Source organism: Nothoprocta perdicaria, unplaced genomic scaffold, assembly GCF_003342845.1.
Source record: "Nothoprocta perdicaria isolate Ctin4 unplaced genomic scaffold, notPer1 scaffold_56, whole genome shotgun sequence".
Taxonomy (NCBI): domain Eukaryota; kingdom Metazoa; phylum Chordata; class Aves; order Tinamiformes; family Tinamidae; genus Nothoprocta; species Nothoprocta perdicaria.
This window is the reverse complement of record NW_020455821.1, coordinates 560,506-588,402: the sequence shown is the minus strand read 5'-3', so window position 1 is coordinate 588,402 and position 27,897 is coordinate 560,506. Positions and strand designations below refer to the sequence as shown.

Below are 27,897 nucleotides of genomic sequence, written 5' to 3'. Positions count from 1 at the left end.
GAGGTGGTGCCCACGCCTTTGGCGTAACACATCCAGCCCCCGGAGCCCGTCTCCCTGCTCAGCATCCGCGCAGACGCTGCTCTCCCTGCTCGTTCTCCTGCGCAGGCTGCAGACCTGCTCGGGCCGCCACCGGCTGGTAACCCCGGCTGTGCCTCCCCCTGCTATAAATAGGAGCCGTAAGCCACGTTTTTCCGGCAGTTTCAGCAAATGCTCTCTGATGTGATCCCTCCCCGCAGGAGCGGGGGAGGTTCAGGTGCTGCCCTGGAAGCAATCGGAGGAGGATATCGAGAGCGGAGCGGAGCRGAGCGTGCCTGCAGGACGGACACAGGCGGCTGCAACACAGACCTCTGCGGCTTGGCCCTGACGCTCGTCTGGAGGTGGCCCCTCATCCCTCCCGATGCCGCAAGGTCAGTGGAAAGCACGGGCAGCGGGGCCGGGGAACGGCGCGAGCGCCCCGAGCAGCGGACRGCGGCTGCTGCACAGTCGGCTCCGGTAGTGACAGCCGCATGGGCAGATTTGCTGCGGGTGAAGGGCAGCTGTTCGTGCTGGGAACCCAGGGCGTTTGGATACCAATCGAGTGAGGCTGGGAGCTCCTGCGGCGGGGCTCGGCAGCCCGCGGTTGCGAGCTGTAMTGCCGCAGGGCTCCAGCCGTGCGCGGGGACAGGGGAGCCCCGGGCCAGCCGCCTGCTGCAGCCCAGCAGCCGCGTCCCGCAGCGCCTTCCCCCGCAGGCACCGCGGCCAAGGGCTTCTCCCGGCCGGCTCTGCCGGGCCAGAGCCGCAGGCTCCGCGCCCCGCGGAGCCCCGCGGGGAACCGGGGCCGCCCCCGGCCCGGCCGCGAGCATGCTCAGTGCCGCCCTGACCTACTTTCCCCCGAGCCGGTACGGCGGCGGGCAGCGCTGCGGCACGGTGCAGCGGCACGGCACGGAGCGGCACGGCACGGAGCGGCACGGCAGAGCACGGCGCGGCGGCGCCCCGTGAGCGCGGACTGCGGCAGCGCCGCGCTCCGCCCGCCCCGGCCCCGGCCATGGTGCTGCGCGGGGCGCGCTGAGAGGCGGGCGGGCGGCGCGGAGCGGAGCGGCGCGGCCGGCGGCAGGTGAGCCCGCAGCGGTGTCCCCGGGGCCTCCGCTTCCTTCCCTGCTGCCCTCCCTCCGTGTTCCCGGCGCTGCCGCGCGGCCGGGCCGCGCCGTGCGGGGCTGCTCGGAGCCCCGTGTCCTCCCGCAGCGGCGGCGGGAGCGCGGGCTCCCCGCGCYGCGCTGAGCCCGGCAGTTCAGGGCACGAGCTCGGGTCTCTCCGGGCAAAAAGCTGCCGAGGCCACAGCTGCCGCAAGGCCCTTGTGTGCCGCGTGCTCCCGAGCCGCGGTGCTGGTTCTGGAAGGGGCACGGGGTGACTGAACAAGTGCGAGCTCAGCAGCGCTATGGGCTCTTGAAGAGAGCTGAAGATGTGCTGCTTTGCATTTAAAATACAGCCAACCTCCCGGTATTCTACTGTAATTACCCTTCCATCTCGCAGGGTAGTCTCATGAGATAGAACTCAATTTCAGAAGCGCCCTGTGGGAACAACTGTCCTAAACTTCTAAACTTCAGAAGGGTCTCGTGCAGCATTACCAAGCATTGCTTCTCAGCAGGGCAAACCTGCGCAGCGCTGGACACACAAGCGTCAAGCACTGGAAAGTTAGCTGACAGTGAAAAGGGGAAAGGAGTCAAAACRGAAAATAATCTAACAGTTTGGTTGTGTGGAGGCCCTGCGTTGGGAGCGGCCCCTCTCTGCACTGCAGCAGGACACAGCAGAGGCTTTTTGGAGTACATGTTGCTTGTGTGGCCGGCACGCACGGCCTGGCGCGGGGTGTGCAGTTAGCAGCAGCTCCACTGATACCGGGGCAATCATCTGGTTAACTGGGAAGCTTCTCATTTAGACCGTAGTGTATCAGCAGCAGTTGGTTTCAAGTGCAACTAATGCCGCTGGAGTGTTCATTGTATGCTGTTGTTTCTCTCTTGGTTTGTTTTCTTGAAGAGTTTAAAGTTACCAGAGGCCTAGCCAAACAGCAGAACATCCCCCAAGGAAAAGCTTTTCCTCCCATTTTAACACAGACATACCAATGTCCTGCACCATATTACCAAATCACCAGAAGACTGTGGTGTGAGATGAAGCACTTCGATACTCCCTGGATTATTTTGTTTGTTTCTGAGCCTGGCTGCTATCTGGCCATGGGGATGTGCTGCAGATGTGTTGCATCTGTATCTGTGCAAACACCTCTAACCTTAATTCCATTTTTAGCTAGTTTTTAAACTCAAAATTMTTGCTAAAACAATTCTAACTAAAACAGCATCACTTTCTGTCTACGCACAGACCCATCTGAGAAACATCATTTCTAAGACAGTGGAATTCCAAGACAGTATTATTATTTTTCAACAGCTAATTAAAATAATTCATAGCAACATTTTAGAGCATCACATCCTCTATCTGGTAGGAAATCTGTGAAGTGCAGCCAAAAATTGTACTTTATTATGTCAGACTAAGAATTCAACGGGAATTCAAACAGACTTAGTTGATTTGATTTAGGTATTTAGTAAAATTTGGTAGCAAGCTCTCTTATTTCAGRGGAGATAACACAGGTAGTGCCTGTTTATCAGAAATAGGGCACCCTGCACTGACTGTAAACAATTTATTCAAGACAGCCCCCACCCATGCAGGAATTGCATTAAGAAGCCTAGGCTTGTAATTTAATTTACAGTCTGCTGCTCAGTTGTATACTACTGAAGATTTTTCCTGATATATTTTAAGTCATGCAGGGATAGGGCATGTTCCCTTACCTGCACCACTCTGTGTAATCCCCAGTCATACGTGTGGACTGAGAGATGTACAGTCACRTCAGCACTGCTGAGTTTTCTCCAGTATGTGGGTGAATCGTTTCTGGAGGGTGGGTTGTATAGTATGGCCTTCACATGGCATGGTCTGCAATTCTAAGCACTCACCTCAGCCGTGATTTCTTCAAAATATCCCTATTTAGATGTTGCATACAAAGTCTAAGTCCGGCCAACCTGTTGAAATTTGCTGCTACTGCAATGAGCTAAAGAACTGTCCTTTTGTGCTCCGGTGCTAAGGGTAGTTAATGATTAGGAAAGGAAAAAAGCTTTACTTACATTGCTTTCAGAAAAGAAAATGGTTACAGATTCCTTTAAATTTTACCCTGACAAGTTTAATCCTGCCCTATTTGCAACATCCACATGTAACCTCCTTGCACTGTATCCTGGAAACCAATCAATGTAGAAGCCAACCATTAAAAACTGGTAATCTTGCAATTCTAGGGGGATATCGAAGAATTAGTCATAATCAAAGTTTTTTTCCTATTTTTTTATTCTCTTTCATGTTCTAATTAAAACAGAAGCAGTTTGCTAGAATACTGTTTTAACAAACACTGCATGCAGTGCATTGAAAATATTCAGTCTTCCAAAGCACATCCAAAATTTAGAATTTAAATGCTAGAGGTGTTCAGCCCTGCAAAGCCCTTCATATGTATGTTTAAAGAAAGCCTATCCTTTAATTTTGTATCTCGTTAAAACTTTCTGCATCTGGATTTTTTATTCTCCATTAGTAAAAAGAAAACAGATGTCTCTAAAGGATGGTTTGCTTTGGCAAATACAGTTCAAAAGAAGAAAAAGTGGAGGGAAGTGACTTGAGCCCCGTGTTCTTGGCAAGGTCCCATAAGACATGCCAAGGCTGTACACGATCTGCTCTAACTGCCGACTTCAGTTATTTAAGCTGTTGGTGGAATAAATCCTACTAAGTGCTGGTATAAATAGAAGGCAAGAGGTGGGTAAAGAAAATTAAAGATACGTAGAACTTATGCCAAGCAGCACAAAGTTGCCTTCAGAAGTGTGGGAGGGACCCTCTGTGCATCTTTTCTGTTCCTTCTTTCTTCAAGCCTTGATCCTCTTGTGTTTCCTGCACCAACAAAGCAGCAGCTCTGCTAAATGTTTGCAGAGGGTGAAGTGTCTCTTAAAACCATACAGATCATTCTGGAATAATAGCTTTGTACACAAAACTGCATCGAGTGGCAGTTGTCCAGCCTCCAAATAAATACAAATGCCTCCAAACAAATACATAAATCCGGATCATCTACATACCAGAAGCGATTACTTGTAAGATTTAAAAAAAAAAAACAGCAAAGACTTCATACCTAATAAACATAAGCTCATTGGCATCAGTGAGATGCCAGTGTCTGTTCACTATTGATAGCACTGTTTCTGCTCTGTGGGCTGGGTACCCCACAACTCAGTAAAATAACACTTTGACCAGAAAACTTGTCTTAATTTAAAACTGCAAGCCTCTCCACTAAATATGAAACGTGGTCTTATTTTTACTCCAGATACCTCCAAGGAAGAACACTTACATTGCTCAGTCCACATAAAAATACACATATGAACTACAAATTATTTAATGACAAATGAATCATCTGAGTTGCCTAAGATTTTTTTAAAGTGTATGTCACAAAAAAAGTTGGTTTGATACAGCAGAGATGCTGGAATTACAGGGGCTGTAACGTCAAAAAGGGAGCTTTTCAGAGGTTTGGCATTCTTGAGGAGCTTTAAAATAATCTCTCCAGATGATTTCTAAACAGCATACACTTCATCTAGTCATTTTTAGGTCAGTGTATTAGAATTGGAGCAAGTGGGATATTTACCAGACAACTGAAAGACATGGTTGAATCAATAGGGCAGTTAAAGTATTTAAAGTGAACAGGTTTTAAAGCCTGGGATTTCATGTACATGCCTGTTTTCCAAAACTGAAGGCCAAGCTGAAGTAGGATAAAGAGTTACAGAATTTAAGAGAAATTCGCAATAAAATATTTATTTGCAATTAGGCTTCTAAAATATTTACACACTTGTAAAGGCCACATGAGGAATTCTTTCATTTTTATCATTGCTAAACAGTCTGATGTGCTTTTTTTTCTTTAAGAGTCTTGGTATAGCATTCATTTTTGAACACACACGTAACTTGTGGAATTCATGTTATCTTGCYAAGATAACAAAATTTTACAGATATAACTTGATATTGTACCCCCGTGGGTTTGGATCTTTCTGGGACAAATAGCTTTAGAAGAGGGTACTCATTATTAGCTTTACTCTGCTTCTGCTATTAATGGTAGAATAAGCTTCAGCCCATGTTTTTTCCATTTTCTTTCTTTTGTTATTTACCACATATCACCCCCCAAAAAACCCTAAACTGTCCCACGTTTCTGTAATAGCTTTCCTATGTGTAAAGGTACATAAAATTAATGCATAGGCTTCCTAGGCTATGAGTAATAAGCTTATTACTTTTTGCTTTAGGCAGGCATCCTAGTGAAGGACTCTGAGCTGCCACACTGACAGCCATCCTTGTCCACTGTCAAGAGCCATACATCAGAGGATAGAGTTAAATCCCCAGGCTCTGCACAAACCATAATAATCCACAAAYCTCCACAAATAAATTATATATGGTTTCCTGAATCTTCCTTAAYTCTCAGCCCTTAATTTTATCCTATGTCATGAACTTTGGTTAGACAGATACTAATCAGAAAACTTCTTTTGATTTCTGCCACTGCCTCTTCTTTCACCAGAGTTTTGCTGAAATTTGTTTCTAGTATAATGAAAAAGAGTAAATACAACTGCCCCAGGTGTCCTCTTTATACCATTCCATGTTGTGTATACTTTTAATAACCTCTCTTCTTACTTCTGAAGTCAGTAGTTTGCAAAGGTAATTTAGTCTGTCTCTGGGTCTGATTTATTTCTGCTTTATCCTATTTCAAGATAAAGTTTACCAAAACAGCACATTCCCTATCACCAAGAAGCCAGATCTATTAGCAGATAAAAGAGCCCATGAACTTTAGGTTCTATCTACCTGTGGAGGGGAAAAAAAAAAAAAAAGAGCAATTGCAGACACTCCAGATAAGTGACTACCTTGATTCACTAGCTTGATTCAAAGTTCATCACTTTGCTAGGCTGGAGATAAGTTCTAAGTTGTAACAGCATGGAGGACAGGATGTCAAAGGCAGTTTTTCAGGCTGTAGGGAACACTTCACACCTCTCTCCTTATGGTAAAATATTGGTACTCAAAAATAAAAGAATTATAAAGGGAATCATCAAGGCAACTTCTTAGCATTCATTGGTCACATTTTCATATTGACTTTTCCAAGGCATTTTCTGTATTTGTTTTTATTATACACAGAGTACTTTAGGTTGGAAGCAACATCTGGAAGTCAATTGTTCCAAAACCTTGCTTGAAGTAGGGTCAACCTAGACGAGGTTGCTTTAGGTCAYGTCTACTCAAATCCTGAACAAATTCTGAATCTCCAAGGAGATTCCACAGAGAGTCCACAGTCCCTCTGGGCAACCTGGACCAGGGTTTGACTAGCCTCATGATAAGAAATTTCTTCGCAACAAGCACTCCATGTCCTTTGTTGCAGAGCTCTGAGAACAGCCTGTATCTGTCTTCTGTCTGCCCTCCCGTTAGGTAGCTACAGGCAGTGAGTGTGACACTGAGTGGCTGAACGGCTGACCAGGTGCAACGTCACACACGCTCAATGAGAAGTTTCTGGAAGATTCCTAGGCAGCTGAAAGTAGCCGACAGGATTGAAACATGCCCAAAGTCGGGAGCTGCTGCAGATGTTACCAGTGTGTCACCTGTTGAACATAGCTAGGGCAGGAAGCAATGGAGTTCTGAAGAAGTGAAAGCCCAAAGAACTGAACCCCCAAAGAGAAAGAACCGCGCAGCTTTTTCAGAAGATTTGTTTTTAATTAGAAGTCAGAAAGTTGCTCCGAGGTGCAAAGGAGTGACACTCTCTACCTACCTGTCTGAACCGTGATACCTTAATCTTTTCCGTAGTGGTTCTCACTCTCAGTCTATAAATTAGAAAGTAAGCTTACCAACTTCTCAATTCCTGTTCCAGTAGAACTTGTTAATCTGTGCCGTGGTCCCTTTTGTCTGAAGATATTGCYCACAGAAACTTGGAATTGGTTTGAAGGAAAAAGGTAGTGAGGAGATTTTAAATAATAAAGGGTTAGCTTTAATTTTCTTGGTAGCATTTCTTTAATAGACTAGTGAGAACTAGAATGAAATCATTTCATACTCTTGATCACTTGCAAGTAAAGCAAGACAGCTCTAGGATGCTAAAACTATAAGAATATAATTTGTGTTATACAATGAGTTGCCTTTTTGTGTTTCACTGCTGAATTGAGCAACATCACGGTGAGTAGGATGGCACATTATCCCAAGAACAAGAGCACGGCAGTCTTGCCGAAGTGAGCCGGGCAAAGGTATGCCTCAGTGCCCTCCTCCTCTGTTCTCCTGCACTAAGGCATCAYGTCATTCTGCACTAGAGCAGTATTCACAAATGCAGCTCCTTCGYGCCCAGTCGTTTTTCTTCAGTGCTGGTAATGTTGGGAAGCAAGGTGTGCGACATGAAAAAACAAACAGTCAAAACATGTCTCTGCTTGRTTACTTTCCCAAGCACTCCATGCTGCAGCTTCTGTTCAGGGCAATGCTAGGTTCTGGATGGAGAAGTAATTCCAGCTCTCCCTCTTCTGCAGAGTTAGGAATAATACAGTGGCCTCTATCTGCCCTCATGGAGCATATTCCAGGAGGCTCATTTGCATACAGATGCACAGAGGACACTCTTGAGTTGGCTATCACGGCATTTAGCAGTTGTAACACACTAGCACTTGTGGGTTTGTCTCCTTGGCCTTTTCCCCTTCTAGTTGGGCAACTGAATCATAACCCATCGCATCCCTCACGTTTAACAAAGCAGCTGACTCCCAGATTGTTTTCCCTGATATCCTCAGGCTGCTATTGTACTAAGGTAAAGCAATAGGAAATAAACTCCTAAAAGGCGTAGTTTCCATTCCCAAAATTCTTTTTTTTTTTTTTTCTCACTTTTTTCAACCTGTCTACAGTAGTTYTGGTCCTGCACAACACATTAGCAAAATCTCCAGGGTGCATAGCTGAAAGTCCTTTCTTGGAGGGGCTAAGATGTCTATGCACTGTAAGATGATCTGAATGCTTTGGTTTCTTCCATGTTTTTGTTCCACATTAGCACTGCATAGGTAGGATCACATCAAAGGAAAGATTCCCTATTGCTTCTTAAGATACCCTCAGAACTTTTGCAGTGCTTGACAGCATTTGTCCAAACCCCTATCTGTGAATCTTGTTCTTCAGAGCGGTTTGCCCCTGACTCCTCGAATGCATGCAAATATCCATCAAGAGCACTACCCCAAACAGTGTGTTAAAGTGGGAGCTACTGTTTCTGACCGTTCTTGCTTTAAAGCTACTGCCTAGTTATTCCCTTTACCAGCCATCAAACTGTATTTATTTTTAGCTGCARTGCATCTATAGAGGTACTTAGCATTTTTGCAATATTCTTCATTCCAGCGGCATACACTCCCAAGATTGACATGAGTAGGCATGAATCTTACACGGTAGACATGAATTATTAAACTCTATTTCTTAAATTTTACTGCAGTTATTTAGGATACTTTTCTATGGTGCCAGAATAAAGGAGTCACTGCTATTTTCAGACAAGTAATGGCCCTTTGACCATGTTAAGCACAAGTCAGATTGGTTATTATAATTTTTACTTTCATATGCTCCCAGTTAGACACAAATGTAAGCATTTGTGGCACAGGCACCCAGCATCCATATGCTGTAAGGTTCAGTGGTCTGCCAAGTGAACTGAGCCTCGCAATGCACTGCTGCCCTTCCTCAGAGGCTTCCTATTCCCCCACTCAGTGGGGTGATACTGTTTAATTTCTTTCAGAAATGCAAGTTATTTTCCACACTAAACACCATTTCTGACTGCTACCGATTTTCTTCTCCATCAAAAATGTTAGGTTCTAATACAATAATAAGCCACAGCCAGTAACTAGCAATGCAAGCCTTGATTAATTTATGTTGTACTTTTGCCCTTCCCACTGTCTTAATCCAGCCAGTCTTTGTTCCTGCTCTCTTGCCAGGAAGTGTGACGTGTCTTTTGGCTTTTCTCTATGGCGCAATGCAGATCTATAACGCTGTACAGAAACACTGTAGAAGGTGAATAGGTATAGCCATAAAGAATGACTGTCTCCAAGGTTAATGCAGTAGCAGAAACGAGATGTAAATAGTTACTGAAGGGAACAGGCACGACTGAAGGAGTGTTAAACTGTTAYTCCTTGAGCTAAGGGAAATCTTCCAAAGTGTAGGCTGTATCTATAGAGAACTTTTAAAACATTGGCTGTATATGCTCTGAAAAATTGGAAATTGCTTTCTGAAGTCACTGCTTATATAGCTTTTTCTGACAAATGAGACATGCATATGAACTTTAAAATGACTCTAGCTCTTCAAGGCAAACTTTTTCATAGATAATAATCAGAAAAACAGAAAAAAATCAGGGTAGGCTTGGCGTTATGACTGACAYCAATACCATGCATGCAGCTCCTGTGAAAGAACATGGTTTGGCATTTCTCATGATGATTCACTCTATAAAATGGAGGAAAATATTTTGCTCCTTTAATAACAGTAGTATCTATTTGTGTGAAATCAAGTTCACTGCCTTATAAAGAATGGGGAGTGGAGAGGAAAGCTGCCAACCAGTGAAGGATAGTAATGTATTTTCTTCCCTTCTAAAAGAAAATGGAAGAGGAAAAAAAAAAGGGGGGGGGGGGATATTTTTTTACTTCTAGTGTTTCCTTARTATATGGAACCAGCCTAGCCTTGTCAGCAGTCACTTTCTCATGCTATGATGGATGAGACACCACAGTGCCAAACAGATCTTTAAATAAATTTTGAATTGTTCRGAAAGCAGAATGTTCACTTGGAGAAAGTTTGTTAGATGCTTTCTGTTTTTTATATTTGGATTCCACGTAGGTCCTTCTAACTAGTAAACTTCATTAAGTTCCAAACATTTTCTTTGAAAAACATGAGTAAAATCAATACAGTTAGAAAGTCTGATATGATTTCAAAGTAATTTGTGGCACTTATGCTCTGTGTGAATTTCTGAAACTCTCATTTTAAGGCTAACATTTTGCTATCAGTCAACATGAATGCCAGCTGTGTTCAGTGGGGGCAATAACAAGGTCAATAGAGAGCCCATTTGTAACCCCYTCCCCTGTCTGCAAACCAAAATTGCTATTTAAAAAAAGAGCTCATTGTAGTTGACTAGTTGAGGGAAAATGTTGTACTCAGACTGTGCAAAGATTACAGGAAAAATGCTTAATGCCATATAAGGAACAGAAATGTCCCAAATGCATTTGAACCTCAATGAATCCTTAACCATAAAAAATTGTAGTTAAAAAAATCTAATTGTGGGGAAAAAATACTAGCAAGCATTCTTCATCTTAAACCTGTTCTAAAAATGACATGAAAATTACTTTATAAAATAATAAATGTCCTCATTGAAGTACATKCCTCCATCTTAAGGTTTATCTCAAAAGATTTTTAAAAAATCAGTAACCTAAGAAAAGTGAATGGTTGGAGAGGTTTTGCTGCAYGTACTGTTGTGTTTGCTCACACATGTGTGTATCAGGGGTTCCAATACCAGCTCCAAAAATCTTTCCCAGGGTAGTTCTTTTTGACACCATATTCTGTACCTCAGATAAGAGCAGGCATGTGGCAGACTCACAGCACTGAACCGGTAGTGACAGCTTTCATGGGCTGTACCTTTGTTTTTTGCTGTTGATTTTGCAAATGTTAAAAAAAAAATCTGTTGTAGAACTTTTGGAATAAAATGGTAGCAGCAATTTAGCTACAGCAGCAGCTAAGTGTCTAGGTGATAAAAGCCTCTCCCACGCCTGCCACTCTGTACAATGCTATTGTCAGGAAAATGTTTGCCTCTTTTTCCAGTAAGAATAAGGACTATGATAACATTAGCATTTAGATAAGACACTGAGATGCTTGTGAAATGCATTAATGGATGTGTCTCTATTTTAGAAGAGCACATCTAATGGATTGTTTATATATGCCATCTCATTGTAGTTACTTATTTATTTTATAGGATATTTTAAACATAAAACTGCATGGATCAAAGTAAATCTCTCCCGTGACTTCACCTCCAAGACCTGCATTCAACAGTCACCTATCCCAGTTCCCAGCCAGCTGCGTAGCCTTCTGAAGGAAAATGAACATACTGAACAGCCACCACTTTTTGTACTTTCTGCCTACCACACGCCTTGTCATCTTACTAGCAGCCCTGACAACTGCTGAAGATGTGACTAACRGCACTTTCAACCGCACTGATGTGAATGTGGGATCCGTGCCTGTGGTCACCTCCCGCATCGACCATATCATAGTCAGGGAGGGGAGCAGTGCCTTGATCGACTGCAATGTCCAAGGAAATCCTAGTCCACGCTACAGGTGGTACAATTCCAATGGCCGCCTGCTACATGAGGAAGAAAATAAAGGTAAGATTTTAGTATTCTCGGTGTTCACAATGATTTCATTCAACCTGTCAAGGAACGTTTTGTTTACAAAAGATTGACAAAAAACAGGAATGTTATGACCTATGTTGTTTACCTGTGTGGAAGCAGAAAGAAAGCAACCACCTGGGATCCTGGCAGCTACAAATTTCTTGAGCACACCTTAGAGGAAAACAATTCTTTTTTTATCATGTATTATTTTATAGCAACACATACCAAAAAGGTAGAGGATGTAGACAAAAAGGGGGAAAAGCTTCTTGTCACTAGATCAGGTTTGATCCCATTTCTCAATCTCTCCTTTTTGTTCTTCTCTCCCAGCAAAAGAGACTGAAAAGCTATTTGCCAGCTGAAGAAAGGACTCTCTTGGCATATGGGAATAGTTAGTGGGCATGGGTTCAACCTAGCTAGATCCCTTCCTGGTTTTATTTGCAGCGTCATGGGAGTGTGAGATACAGGAGATGCCCTGAATAGCCAACAGAAAAGCTCACTTGGGGCAGCAGTTAGAAGAACAAACCAGGTTACAGCCATCCTGGCTGCACTAAGACTCCTAAGCTCTATGTGCCAGAGACCTTAATTCCACATGAACTTGTTTTTCCTTAAGTGGAAGATTTGAATTGGATGATAATCCTAGCTGTACTTTAAGGGATCCTTTGAGGGGCTTGGAAAGTGTTTTGCTCAGGCGATTCTTTCATACGAACAGCTTTGCTCGCGGCATGATGAAATAAGCTCTTAGTTATTCATATGAAGTGCAGAATAGTTGGTTTCACTAATAGCTGACCTGGGGGAGAGCTCTTGTATGACCAAGTAATATGGAGCCAGCCACATGTGCTACAGTATAGCCCACCTGCACCAGCTTTCTGCATAACTGGGGGTATTTTACATTTCAGTGCTTAATCATTTTCTTTGTAAAGCTAGCGTAGAAAGGAACTGCCTGAGCTCTCCAGTAGACTTTCAGGTATAATTGGTGCAGTCACAGCAGCAGACTGCAGTTAGTGCAAGAGTGTGAGTTAGTGCAAAAGGCAAAGTTTTTTCACAGGGCTCACCTACAGAAGTATTTCTGCTTACTCATTTTAGGCATCTAACTTTACATCTTTGAGTAGTCAATTGAGAGAAGTAGCTACTAATACAAACATTCAGGTAGATGAGCAAAAACACTGACCAAATTACAAGTGTAAAAATTACACTTTGACTCAGACTTCCTCCTTTAAGAAACTGACTCTGTGAKGGATGCTTCCTAGCACAGCAGTTTATGTATTTGGTTATTTGGAACATGGTGCTGAATTGTCTTCAAAGCCCAGCACTGGTACATCTGTGATCACTGCTTCCTCATTAGGGTTACGCTATCTGCTGTGGTGATGCACTGGCACCGAACCAGCCAGTGAGTCACAGCTCCGTGCCATTATGTCATTGCTAACAGCTGGAGCCAGGATACATCAGCAAGGCGCCTTGTCGTTTTACAACAAATAAAGACCTACATTTCCAGCACTGCAGTTTAAAGGAATACCTAGCACCAATAATTTATACTTCATTCTAGAGGTGGAGAAAAAAAGTGTCATTTGTTAGAAATGCTGACATTTGTAAGATATTTTTTCTTCTAAATTTGCCTAACTTTATCAGACTGGAGTCAATTTCCATGTGAAAGTCTGCTGTGGTGAGAATTTTTATTTATTCTTTATTTTTTAATTTCAGGCAAAATGATTCAGCAGTTTTCAAGTTTTAGGCTGGGACAAAATAGGCTGCTTTAGTAAAGTTAAAAAATCTAATAAGCTTGATAGCACACATTAAATGACCATGTTAAAAAGATGTAATTATGAATTGTGCATTCATGGGCTAAGGCAGGGATCTTATAAGAAGATCAGTATGTAATTCATAATCGGAGTTAACAGTGACACACAACGCGTGCATTCATGGAATACTGAGCGGCTGTGTTTGCAGCCATAGTGTGCCCTTAATACAACATGCTCAGGGGAACCGAATCCACACTGTAAAGTTGCCACACGGTAATCAGATGGACTTCTTAATAACCTTCTAGGTACGAGTAAGATCTCAGATGTTAAGGCTTAAAACTTAGACATGTAGCATATAAACAGTGCTGGAAGCCTGAGCTTGGTAAACTGTGAACAGTCAATAACTGGTCTTATAAATAATAACCAAGCCTAAAGTAGTGCTTAACATATACTTGGCACATAAGACTATCCATTGTAACTGAAGAATGTTTGCTTGCTGTGCTGGGGTGTCTTACTATTTGCACTAGCTGTGATGAACTGTAACTTCAAAGTGATTGCTATAGATCTACCATTTTCCCTAATGGCATGGAGAAAATCACATAGACATAGATGAAGAATTCTGAGCTCCCACTCTGTAACATTTCACACTGCCTGTAGGAATCAAGACTCAGAGCCATAAAAGAGAAAACAGGAATACAGCAATCATAATGTTGGCAGAAAAATAAACAATGACTTAGGACATCCAGAAGGTCTAAAATACTTTGATCCTTTTGTTTGCCATCCATCTTACTCCTATTGTCTCATTTCCCTCTTTTTTAAAGTCATATTTCAGAATTAAATTATGAACACCCTGAGGGTAGGCAATATTAATAAATGATGTGGCATGTGCTCAGGAGGCTGGTTGGCTGTGGTAAGTAGCCAGGTTTTTAACTTAACTGACTAGAGGATTTTGATAGCTATCACACACAYTAACTATTTTTTATGAAATTTTCAGGGCATGATCTGATTATTCAAAGCTGATGCCAATGATGTGATAGTAACCCAGCTAGGATCTCAGGGACAGACAAGCTGTTGTCATGGTAAACAGTTGGTCTTCTCATCAACATGATWGCCTTTTTCCAAAATCTGAAGCTACTTTGACAAAGCTGATGATTAAGACTGTGCTGATTATATAAACAAGATAACTCTAAGCTATTCTGTCTCCTTTCCAGCAGGAAAATGGTGGTTTCTTGACAACGGGCAACTAAACATTACGAGCGTCTCTTTTGGAGACAGAGGTAAATACACATGTGTTGCATCTAACATGTTTGGCAGTGTTAATAATACCGTGACGCTGMGGGTTGTTTTTACTTCTGGAGACATGGGCATCTATTACATGATTGTCTGCCTTGTAGCTTTTACCATCGTTATGATTTTGAACATTACCCGGTTATGTATGATGAGCAGTCACCTGAAGAAAACGGAGAAAGCAATCAATGATTTTTTCAGAACAGAAGGGGCAGAGAAACTCCAGAAAGCCTTTGAGATTGCTAAGCGTATCCCAATTATCACTTCAGCCAAAACACTTGAGCTTGCCAAAGTTACTCAGTTCAAGACCATGGAATTTGCTCGCTATATTGAGGAGCTTGCTCGCAGCGTACCTTTGCCACCTCTCATCATGAACTGCAGGACTATAATGGAAGAAATTATGGAGGTTGTGGGTCTGGAGGAGCAAGGACAGAATTTTGTGCGGCAAACAGCGGAAGGCCAGGAAAGCACTGGGCCGGATGAGGTGTATATGATCCCCAACGCGCTGAAGCGCAGTGACTCCCCCACAGCTGACTCAGATGCATCGTCACTGCATGAGCCACCTCAGCAGATCGCAATAAAAGTGTCAGTGCATCCGCTGTCCAAAAAGGACTGCGTGGATGGCCAGTCACAAGAGAGCGTGCAGCTGGACCCCAAGGAAGAAGCACCAGCACTTCCTACAGAGCCCCCCGCCGAGCCTTCAGCTGAACTCAGTTCTGACGACACAGCATTGTCAAATGACAAAAGTACATGTGTTATCTATGAAAGCCATGTATGATAGTTACTCTTGAATCTATGCATAGCAGGAAAATCAGGAGCTCTTTTAAAAATACATATTGTACTTGCCGCTAAGCCTTACCTGGAGACTATCATAGCAAAAGCATGTATGTGGATTATTTGGCACTTTCTTCTCAATTTGACTTTAGTTTACCGTGATGTATGGCAGAATAATTGCTATTACATTAACATTRATTGCTCTTTTGGATTAGGAATTTTTCCAAGAAACATTTACCTCAGCATTTTCTAGGTTGCTGTCACCTGTAGTGGCTGCCTGGCAGTCACCGGTAGTGTTGATGTAAGACACTCGAACTTAATAAGTATAAAACTGGTTTTAATTTTCCTCTGCTCTCATTATTTCCAACTATTGCATTTTTGCAAATATTGTCTCATGAATTTGAAAAACTGCCCAAGAGGCAGCACTTCACTAGCCAAATAAAATCCTAATAGATCCCATTTACAAAGCCTCTTTGCTGAGCTGCATTGTGATTTAGAGAGCTATTAAAGAAAGTTAAAATGTTTCCATTTCATTTGAGACCATGGTGCTTAGGCACAAGGGAAATAGTTTACCCTTTTCCATGGAATGAAATGCCAACAATTTCTTTTTCACATAAAAAAACAACTTGGGTGCATATTTTACAGACAAGAAAGCCCTTTGAATCTGATAGAAAGCTGCAGTCATGAGATTCTGAAGTTTTTCTGCATATATTTGACTGTCTTTGGCTATGCCAGAAGTTTATATGGAAAGCGGTAATAAATGTGCAAAATGTATTGTTCGGTAGTTGTTGGGTAGAAATACATATTACGTTAACAGATACACAGGTTCATTAAGAACTATGTGAGCTCCAATAATCAAGTGATTCCTAAGTATCAGAAGACTCTTTATTGAACTTATCAGTTTTGTGCAGATCAATATTCTGAAGATCAAGCTGAAAGTGTCCTGTGTATCTACAATKATGACTGCACAAACTGTTTGCTGTGTTAAGATGTCCACTGCTCGAGTACATGGGACTCTTATCCCAGTGAAGCTTTAATGAGCATAGCAATTGTSGCATTGAGAACATCAATACCTAAAGCAGAAGGGAAGTGATAATGTCTATTGTAGACAGCCAATGAAAAGAACCTTCTCCTGGGTAAATCTGGAAAGAAAGGAGGAGTTTGTTCAGGATTAATAACTACTTCATTATCTGACACACACTCAGTTTGAAACTGGAGAACAAATTTTCACCTAGTAGTTTTCTAAGAAGGACTATGGTGTCTACACAGAGATACTCTGAGCAAATCTGGAGTCTGATGTATTGAGGAAAAAGAGGGTTTGTTGGATCTGTGGGAAGTGATGGATGGCCTGTTGTGCAGCCACTTTCTTGAATTAGTCACATCTATACAAGAGGATGGCCAGCTGTCCAACCGCTTTCTTGAATTAGTCACATCTATACAAGATGTCCTTTGGAGGTGATCAGTTATATTAACTGCACAGGTTAACTGAAGCAAGATAAAATCTTCGTAGTTGCAGCTGTCTAAAATCCCATGATAATGAATGGGAGTTCTGTGTGGACTTTAAAGTACAGAGCTTCACTAGCATTGGAATAATATAACAATCCATGACTTATGCAGGTAATGCAAAGAAAGCTTCATATTTACCTCTTTGTGATTACTTTAAAAAGTACATTTTTGGTAACTGACCCTAGAATTTGTAATGAGGCTATGAACTTGTGAAGATTACAGCATCCAGCTGCCCAGCATTTGACTGTGCTCACCACTGTGGCAGATGTCTGATATCATGTTTTTGCACATGTCCAAAGGAAACATTCAAAGCAAAGGCTCTTTAAGAATATGGCTGAAAATTAGAGTAAAGCAATATAAATCTAGAACACAGGGTAGATGATGAGAACGCCATGAAGAGCCCCGCTCCTGACCAGAGTGATTGAAAATACTACTGATCCAAGCTGTGAACTCCATGTTTGAGTCCAAAGCACTTTTCTATTTAGTGTTCACATCAATTTTTTCTTCAAGTCACTGCATTTGCTTTTGGTATGTAAAAGGATGAGTGCAGAAACAGCAGGAACTTGCATTAAATTCTTTCAGTTTGCCTTAATCTACTGTAAAGAAGCATCTTGATTTTCCTGTCTGTCCAGCATTTACAAACATGGGTCACTTTAAAGTGACCTGCCTGATAGCCAAACATCAGATAAGCAAGCGTATTCTCTGTCAAAGCAGAACAACTTTAAAACTACTTTAAAATTTAAAGACAATTTAAATTAATGCTTTAAAAATATTTCATATTATAATACAATATTTTAGTTTTTATTATTATTATTTACAGAACACCAGTAGAGACTGGTGTTCTTCATGTATTTGTACAGTAATTGACACGAGGCAGTTCTTAACCTGACTGCTGCTCTCAGGCTGCCCTCCAACTGTTTGTCATTTATTTAGTGATAAACATTTGGAAGCAAACAATTCCCATAGTTTTATTTAGTATCTCTTATGTAAATTTTGTCATGTAATCTCCATCTTCCTTAAAGATACAGATTATGTTTTTTTCCAAAGGGCTGGCCCCAAGAAATATGTTTATAAGGTACTCCCAAAAGTATGTTGCAAACTATTTCTGAGCTGCAGTTTTTTGGATCAGATGCTTTTTAAAAAGCATAGTGTGAAACCACTGGCCTCACAAAGTCAAGGGAAACTTCTCCTTTGATTTTACTGATGCTAGAGTCACTCAAAACTTAGATTTTACAGGTAAGATAGGTCTAACTTGTCCGATACAAAGTCTTTTTCTAGCAACCTGCACTGTTCAGAAAAATGGACACGGTTTTGTGCATTTAGCTTTGTGGTACTTAATGGAATAAAAACTGACCAGCACTGTATCTAAACAAAAAATAGAGTGTAATGGTTCTATTTTATATATTTATTCCATTTTCCTTTATGCTGCTCAGTCTTCAATATCTTTATCGATTTGTTATACATCTAAGTATAAAGCTTCTTACCTGTTTTCTGTCATCACTTTTGCAGGAATTATGCAAAAGGGTTGGCAAGCAAGATACAAATCCATCTTTTCTCTTCCTTTGCTGGCTGTGTGCTTATAAACTAAATAATTTTGTCTTGAAGTATTTCTTGACAGTGCCAGAACTTTCATGGTGCAAGAACACAATTAGCAAATATAAAATTAATTGTGGTTCTAAGGAAACATTAATATTCGCCTTGTGGTGGATTTTCATGCACCTTAAGCACTTCAGGGACATCAGAGTAATAAGTTCACATATTTGAACTATGCACAGTTTTTGTTGTACTGCTTTATTACGTCATCAAACAGTAGTGGTTCGTAAAAGACTTGGATATGGAAAATCCTGTCCAGATGAATTTGCCTTCTAAAAGCATAAAAAACACCAAGCCATCTTCAGGAAGAAAAAGACATTTGCAAAGTATAGTTAGGTTATTTAATATACTTTTGTTGAAAGTTCATGAAATGGGACTTGATTTCTGCAACACAAGAAATCAGTACTGGATTTTTTTTATATTATATATATACGTTTGCTGTTCTTTTTGCACTAAATCTAGGACAATAACCACAGCACTTGAATGTAGTACTATCGACTCRCCATGTTCTTTTTGAGCAGCACTTACTGCTGATCTTTTTCATTTTCTGATTTAAGTATGCTTGTGATTAAATCTACCATTCAATCATTTTGGAGATTGTATTTTTAAATTCAAACAAAATATAGATCAGTGTTTTAATGCAGGTTCATTGGTATTAGATTGGCCTGGTAGCTGTTGGCTCCTGCATTTTAAAAATTAACTTTAAAAGTAATAATCACAAGCAAAGTATGGTATTTGTAGACAAATGATATTTTTCKTCAATGAATGTTTGTTTTATTCAAATGTACATACCATGTCAGTTCCTCAACTTGCAGTACTGTTACCTAAGTACTGTATCGGTAACGTATAATCAGGGCTATCTGACCTTCGATTTGCTTCAGAGCAACTAATTATGAAAAGYATTAATAAACAGTGTTGAATTTTTAAAGTTCTCATGTAATAATGTGGCTGTTCACTATTTAAAGTGTTGGCCTCAAGTATGTCATACTTTGTGGGACAGCTGAAAGCTTCTTAAATGCAAAGAAAATGCTTGCACTAAAGTATCTTTAGTTTTATTTCATTAATTATGAAATCTTTTTTTAATTTCACAAGAAATGTAAGACCAATATAAATGTGTTCTTTAGGGAAGCATAGTTTCTGTATTTTGATCTGAATATCTACTCTGATTTTACAGTTCATAGCCACAGACCACAAACAGGCTAGTTCATGCTCGTGGCAAAATGAAATGTGATCCAGCTTGTAAATTGATCATTGTTTCAATAAAGAATTTGCACAGTATATGCTTAGTTTGTACACACTAAAAAAAATCATTTCTGACTATGAGTATGCCATAGCTCTATTTCAAGGGTAGTAAACTGTCTATCATTGTCCTTTTGCTAATATTGTAGAAGTTTTGAACAACAAAAGCAACTATTTACCTAGAAAAGAAACTATAATAAAGCTTTAAGAAGGGAGCTGTTATCATTTTCCAGAATATAGACCCTGTTGTTAGTGCTGTTATTAAGTCTCACAAATAAGAGTGCACATATATCTAGCATCATCTCACTGGCAGAGGGTGAGCACTTCTGCATATGATCCAAGGAATCTGTTAGCTGCTTTTCCTCTACCACTGTCACAGAGCTTGTGAAAAGACTTGCTACTGCTTCACAGGTGGAGCCAACAAAACAAGTTTCTGCTCTTCTAGAGGCACCTAGAAAACAGAAGGTTGGAAAGCGCTTCCTGTCCCCATTCCTTAATTTATCTTGAAGGGATTGGGGAAGTGGCTCTCCTTTTCAACAGCAGTTAGAACACATCACTCTGCAACAGCCTTGAGCAGGATTTAGTAGAAGCAAAACCTGGACCATTCAGTGCTGGCTCTGCTAGTGCTACATAAGTAACGGGCCAGTAACAGCCACTGGCAGAGCTGGGTAGGAGGATGTGACATTTGCTCTGTCACACGTGAAGGAGTTGCTCTTGCCAGCTGCCTATTCTCCTAGGCTGAAAAACATACCTGGTAGCAGGAGAACAATAGCTATTTAATGTGTTTTTTTAACCTAGTGTTTCATGTTTTCATTTTGCTTTATAAAATAGTGCTCTAATTCTGAAAAATATTTTCAGAATATATTTTGCTTCACCTTTTTCAGTTAACAGCACTGAAAGACATCCACAATTTATCTGCAAGTATTTATGAAATATAGTGAAGGAGTCTCAAACCGACCATAAATGTGAAATGCATAATGTATAGAGCTGTATTCTATTAATAATACATATGATCAGAGCTACATTTTATTTCATTGTCTCAGAGTGGGACTCTGTTTGCCACTGTGGCAGTTTGAGAAGCTGTGACTTTTTTCTAGTATGAAACGGGTCCACTTCTGGTGCTCAGGAGAGCWTCCTAAGCACCTCAGCAGTGGTGTCAGAGCACTTTCCAGAGCAGCAGTTTCTGGGGCAGGGACCAGCAAGCAGCCGTCTCTCTCAGGCTGGCGGCTTATGCTAAGCTCCTGGACACAGAAGCAAGCTACCCCCAGGAACAGTGCCAGGAACTGGCATAGATTCATTTGTATTTGATTGGCCTGGTTGCTGTTGGCTCCTCTGTTTTAAAAACTAATATAAAATAGGCTTTGGGGGKTGGGGGCGGGTGTTGTTTTGTTTTGTTTTGTTTTTTTAATCAGTGCCTGTTTATTCAACTGTATACATCATGTCAATTCCTCCACTTGCAGTTACCTTTGATATAAGTACTGTAACAGATAATCAGAACTTATATAATCATAATATATATAATATACAATAATATATATATTCAATATGATACAATCAGCCAATCAGGCTGACCCAACTGATTGGTAGCATCTTAACAGAGATGCTCTCCCAGCTCTGCTGTTGCGACTGGACTCTGGCAAAGSTGGTGCATAACCCAAGTTAGGTGCAGTGCTTCAGTGCTACAGCTCCACTTTCCAACACGAGCGAGCATTTATTGGCTCACGTCCTGCACCAGAGCCAGGAATAGCTCGCTTAGAGACTTACGAGTCGGTTCTTTTTCAATGCCTATTTCTTCCCTGTTTTCCTCCTCTTGTGTCTCACTTTCCTGTTTTCTCTCTGTCCCCATCAACTCTCCTGTGCTGCCTCGGATGAAGGATGAAGAGTCTAAGAATGTAGTGCCTAAGTCAGTGCCTGAAACAAATGTGCTCAATACCTCTCTTCCAAACTGACCTTTCAGAAGTCCTCAAATGGATATTTTTTTCCAGCTGTACCAGCTCTGCACACTATATTTAGCTCTCTGGCTCCCAAGCCCCAAACTGAGTCATTGTCCTTTTACAGTAAAGGCTGACCAGTGAATCCATGGCATCATGAATAAGTCCATAAATTGGTCAAAGACAGTGCCATAAATTGAAGCTAAATTACAGATTTCTTYTTCAAATCATAATATATGACATCAGACAATAAATGTGCCAAACTTAGCTTCTTTTTATATAAGTTGCATGTCCTATTTCATATCACAGCMAGACAGCAATGAGAGAAGCTACTAGACAGCCTTCTACAGAATGGGTAGTATAAAAGCTTGCTTTTGATTTAATACAAATTTAAAGCATCAGTATCAAAGCAATTTGCCATTCCATTAGCCACCACCTACCTTGAGAACAGCTGACTATCACCCGACCAGAACTTTCCTATGTGGGCAAGCAGATACTCAAAAGAACCATCAGAAGGAGCTTTGAGTTTCTTCCAGTTTGAACTTCCTTTCAAGATTACTGATGTAGATACCTAGGGGAACCCSAGGCTGCCCCCCTGTCCTGTCAGGGATCTGCGGAGGGAGGAGCTCTCATAGTGGGTGTACAAATTAGTTGGTGTACAACTACTAATTAGAGAGAAACAAAATAAATTCCACCAGCACCTTCCCTCTTACTGGAGGGGATGAACGCCTCTTACGCTCTCACATGAAAGATGCTGTCACCTGCTGGACACGTCCCCAGCTCCTAGGTTGTTTCAGGATCTGTTTTTTTGCTGCCTGATGAACTCTACCTAGCCAGAAAGCTGGGCTCCAAGAAACAGTAACCAGAAAAAGATGGTCCCTCATGAGGGGACAAATACAGATCCTGTCTCTTTAAAATGCCTCCTTCATTATCATTATTCTTATCTGTGCAGAGTAAAATGAACAACCCTTGGAAAAGATTATAAAAAGTAGAAAATTAAAGGGGTTAAAATGGATATTTTTTTCTTCTTACTAAAAAACATCCACAGCAGACTGAATATATTCAAAATATATTTTAAATCATCAGACAACTTTAATTCATTTAATCATCTAATTTGTTTTTAAACATACTCAAATGGAAGAAAAAAAGAGATTCCTGAAGTCAAGAATTTTCTCACCCCACTCAATCATTATGAAAGTATGAGAAATATTGGCCAGCCCTACTCTCAGCATAGCCTACATCAGGGAGGAGATTTCTAGTCTTTTTTTTTTTACAATTCTACTTAGGTGATCAGAGCTTCCCTAGGGGATTGGTGGAAGTGATTCTCTTTTTCTTCCATCTATTGGTTAAATATTCTCTACCCAGTGTAATCTCTTCTTTGTGTTTATAAATCAATATTCCACTGAAGGAGATTAACCTTCTTGCTTTCTCTCCCACAAACTTCATATCACACAATTGTCCATTTTGATACTTTTGTGGTGGGAGGAATGTCTTGCAGCTCAGAATTTGTTTGCTCTAAATTCCTCCTTTTTAAAAACAAACCAGAGAAGCACATGCCTCTTTTCTTTTTTCCCCTCCAATTGGTTGTTTTAGGGCAAAATCACTCACATCCATCTATACAGTTCGATTCAAATTGTGCAGATGTAATGTTTACTGCTCCCAGGTTGGTGCATGCTGAGCTAATCAATAGGCTGAAGCAAGCTACTTCTGCAGACCAACATCAATAGAACAGATAAAAACATAATTCCCAAGGCACAAGTGAAAGGAAAACTGTCCTCGGTCACATATGGCTCTGTGAATATTTTATGTTCTTTTCTTTGTTCACTTCAAAAAAGTAACATTGATTTACCCTTTACGAGACATCCCCTGCCTTAAATGAATGGGTTTCTTTCTGCATAGCCCTCCATCAAGAATGGYCTAATACACTTACATAGCTCCTGCACTGGTACATCAGCTTTCCATTATCTATATTGGTTTATCTTGCTCAATGGAGAGCCTGTCAAGGGYAAGGGACTTCCCTACATTAGATATTTCTATAGACACTGCAGACAACTTGGTAGCACACACATCAAATGTATAAATAAATGCTTTTCTCACATATTTAAACCAAGGCGCTGTATTTCTGTGTAGGCCAATATCTACATTTTAATCATATATTTTTTTCCATATTCTTTTAATCAGACACTCCATTTTCCGTAAGCATGCAGTAAAATGACAATAATCTGCTCCTGAATAAAACTGCTTTTCAGAACTACAGTTTCTACATTTTGTAATCCCCCTGTAATCTCTATTAGGAACAGAGCTCAGTCTTTAATACATGTGCTGCGAGTGAGGTAAGAGGCTCCAGATCTCCATTATTCATGTAGCCTGTATCAGACTATTAGTTATTTTATTAGAACACTTAACATAAGATCTGAATGCTGTAACTCATATTGCATTACTAGAAACAGCCTCAAGACACTAGCCAAATATTTTCACATGATACAGCACCACAAGAAGTGTATTGCCTTCCTATTGCACACCAATTTCAGAAAAAGACTCCAGACAAAACTGATCCCTTCAAAACAGGGAAGCAAGGAAAGAAAGCCTCTCGAGTACTTACATTTCACATGTTTTTGAGGAAAAAAAAAAAAAAAAAAAGCAGCTAGGTAATTATTGCAGCTGTTCCATGTAAAACTGATGCACAAGCTAAAGCATCAAAGACTGTCCATTGCTTCATGGAAGCTCATCATTGCCATTGGCTACTCAGTTGATAAAAAAAAAAAAAAAAAAAAAAAAAAAAAGCAGCTAGGTAATTATTGCAGCTGTTCCATGTAAAACTGATGCACAAGCTAAAGCATCAAAGACTGTCCATTGCTTCATGGAAGCTCATCATTGCCATTGGCTACTCAGTTGATAAAAGGCAGCTAAAGACGCTTCTTGGGGAAGTTTGCTTCTGGGGAAGTATCCTCTTGGGGAAGAGGATTCTCTAAGGAGGCTAGTATCACACTTTGTCATATGATTTTGCAATGTACTTCCTGACTACCCAAGGGCATTGGCAGCATGGCCAACACCTCAGCGCTGGGCTGGTGAAGTGAGACCATCCACTCCAAGGTCACTGGAACTCGCTTTCTGCCTTTTTGGCCCGGCAGTGTGGCCAAAGCACCCTTCTTCTCCTTTGCTCTGGCATACCTTGTAGTTCTTGCTGGGAGACTAAACTCGAGTTCTTGGGTAAGATAGCTAAGTCCCTGATTCCTGAAGAGCATGTGAGTACACACAGGAATGGGCAAGTCCTGGGGAATGCAAGTCTGCTTTACTTGCTTTGCTTTACTTACTTACCAAATACAGACTAACACTCAAGGGAAAGTGCTCTTAGGATGTGAATTTAAGTGAGACCAGAGCAGAGAAGAACAGACAGGGAGGAATGAGCTGCAGAAAGATCACTCCACTTTAGTAGAGACAGAATTAAGATGACAGCTTCAGGCTCAGTATTAAACACCACCCATAGCAAAATTGGCTCCCTGCCTCTGCCACCTCTTTTCCAGAGAGCAATGACAGCCACTGCGATGGTCAGCAACAGCACCCTGTCCTTCTACCTCCTCAAAATCTGAGCAGGCAGTTTCTGCTTCTTAAAGAGCTATGAAATGGTCAAGTCCTAAAGGAGAATTAGGCAGTTAACTGGTTCCCCTCAGCCTGCCTCAGCTCACTGTTCGCTCACAGAAGGCGTAGGATTCCCCTGCCAGCACACAGCTAGCCCTGAAACCTGACAGACCAACAAATCTAGGCTAAAAGACCATGTGTGGAAGCAAGGCACATCAAGATAGATTAATAGATTTAAAGCCTCATCTGCCTGACATGCTTAATGAGCAGCTGAATCTGTAATGGCTGCTTCTGGTGACAGGACAATGGCTAGATTTAATAAAGCACAACCTGACCCATTGGTGGTTGTATAAGGGAATTTCTTTTCTTAACTTGTGAAAATTAAGCAATGAAAGGCTTAGAGAGCACAACTTCGAGATTTAATCAAACCACCTGCTTCACAAAATGGCTTAATGGGTCTATTTGCAAGGTGCAGAACAAACACAGGTTGCCCTAGGGAAAAAAAAAATCAGTATTTTCTCAATCATGGCAGCTGTCCTCTGCTTTACTCTAAGTAACAGCAAAGCTGGTTTTGAGGCCCTGTCAATTAGCAGCATTGACAGGAAAACAGCACGTGCTTTTGATCGGGTAAGCTACCATGATGGAAAACAACTAGCCCAGCAATTCCGATTGTGTAAGTAAGGTTTCTAGACTACCGTGTAGTACTACCATGTAGTAGACTACCATGATCAGCTTTACTGGAGAAGAATTACATAGTCTTTTATGAGTCTGGCCTACTGCTGCACATTTTTTCATTTCTCTTGAGTTCTGCTGCAGGCTATGTCATATACCTGAATATTTGCATGCTCCACCTATGCGATTAGAGTTTTCATTCAGAGGATTAGAAAACTTATCTTCTGTCATATTGTTTCTTTGAAAAGTTATTATAGATAAGTATCTCATTTGCCCCATTTTGAAGCCACAAAAACTAAGACAGATGCTGGTAATATTTCCAGCAAGCTCAGCCTAGGCCACATCACTTCATTAGAGAGCTGAGAATTTGCTGGCATGAGAGATGCCAGAGCACGGATTCTCAAGGAACTGAAAGGAAAATGTTCCACAAATGCCAACCTGGAACTTGGCACTGTGGTCACTCAGCAAATGAATGGTGCTGCACATAATAAACAAGCAGAGAGGGAGCTTAAATTCTAAGCACTCTCTTGAGAAAAGACGGAAAACAGCTCCCAGGAACAGTGCGCAAAAGCCGTGAGAAAACTAAGATCATTGATTTCTGTCACGGATGACTTATGATTATGGCTGTGTGGTTGGAATAAGAAGGGAAGGTTCTGCAGTACAAAGTACTGCATTCTCTAATAACTGGTATGAAATTTCATCTACACTTATTAGATAAAGCACCAGGTCTATTGGGCTCAAATATTATCTTTTACACATTAACTCAATTATCTGTTTCCCTAAATCCATAGCTGCCATTAATGTACCGTCAGTTAACAAATGCTGCATCTCTTTCCATGTACGCCTGTGTAAAGGAAAATTTAGGTTTAGAATAGCCATGCTTTTCTGCTTAAATAGTTAATCTACATCTAAATGGAAGTGACAAAAGTTTATTTCATCACCTCACATGTTTTTATTATGCAACATGCAAACGTTAAAAATAAACAAATATATGACAGAGAGCTTAGGCGGTGAACTGGCTACCTGACAGAAAAGCAGGCTAAGCAAGGCAGCAGGATCTCGGAGCCAGCAGACGCACAAGCTGCACTCTGCCTTCTGCAGATTAACTCCTGTTGGATTTAAGGGAATCTGCCATGATGGCCTGCACTTTAGCCTTATGCTGCTCAGCATGCTCTTCACTCCATCACCCCACCTGACACTCCTAGCATCGTCCACACTCACCATCCACTAATAATGCATTATGCTCCCTGGAGTAAACTTGCCTCCACAAAGGAAAAGCAGTCATCTTCTCACAGATTAAAGTTTAGCTTAGCTCATTATCTCAAAAGAGCTTTAGTTCACAATTACTGAACCACTTTTTTTTTTTTTTTAATAAAACCGAGGATTAACACAAAATGGAAAATGAGCTTAAAATTCACCAAAAGCATCTACCAATCCTAAATACTAACACTAAACCATGGGTGGGCAGTCACTTTCTCTTTGCTGCAACTTTCCAGGTATTTTTCAGCTCTCTTGAAGGTCCCTGACCTGATACAGAAGCCTGAAATGCAGCCTCCACCAGAGGCTTGAAAAAGATCTAGGTGCATTGGTTACAGATCCAAAACACAAACATCCATGATTTATGCAGGAGAGCAGTACCAATGTGAAGGTTGCAGACTTTTTCTTGTTATTTGCCCTCACTCTTTTCTCCTCCACAGTTTTTCTTTTAAACTCCTCATTATAGCACATTTATTCCACGATTTGTTTGTAAATTCAAAATAGGCTACAAGTTACTAAGATGATCATCCTCATGCACCAAAGGAGTAAGATCTTAGAACTGGGTATAGTACACATGCAGTATACACTGTGTTAAAAATGAGATATCAAAATCTCTCTGCACTGCTTTTCTTCTCAAGCAGTTACCTGTATCAGAACAAGCATTCAGCTAGCTTGACCTTTTAAGGCAGGTCAGTAGCTCATTTAATTAGGGAAATATCACTGCGTATGTCAGCAGAAGTAGTGAATGTTTATGAGTTAAAATAAAGTTGTGACTTCAGGCTCACATGTTAAAAATTATTTGAGAATAAACTTGCTCAGAACTGGGCTAACTTTCAATAACATGTCTGACAATCTAGTATACTTGAAGTTGCTCACATTAAGTAGGGATTTTTGCCACATATGATGCTAGAC

At 41.1% G+C, this 27,897-nt stretch overlaps 1 protein-coding gene across 1 annotated transcript; it reads left to right on the top strand.

Annotated features, from left to right (window-relative positions):
• Positions 1-383: 383 nt before the first annotated feature.
• MFAP3L (microfibril associated protein 3 like) lies at positions 384-15,686 on the top strand. Its single transcript, XM_026048703.1, has 3 exons — positions 384-407; positions 11,000-11,405; positions 14,359-15,686. Exons 2-3 carry the CDS (start codon positions 11,123-11,125, stop codon positions 15,210-15,212), a joined length of 1,137 nt encoding a protein of 378 aa, XP_025904488.1. The 5' UTR covers positions 384-407; positions 11,000-11,122; the 3' UTR covers positions 15,213-15,686.
• The last annotated feature ends 12,211 nt before the right edge of the window (positions 15,687-27,897 follow it).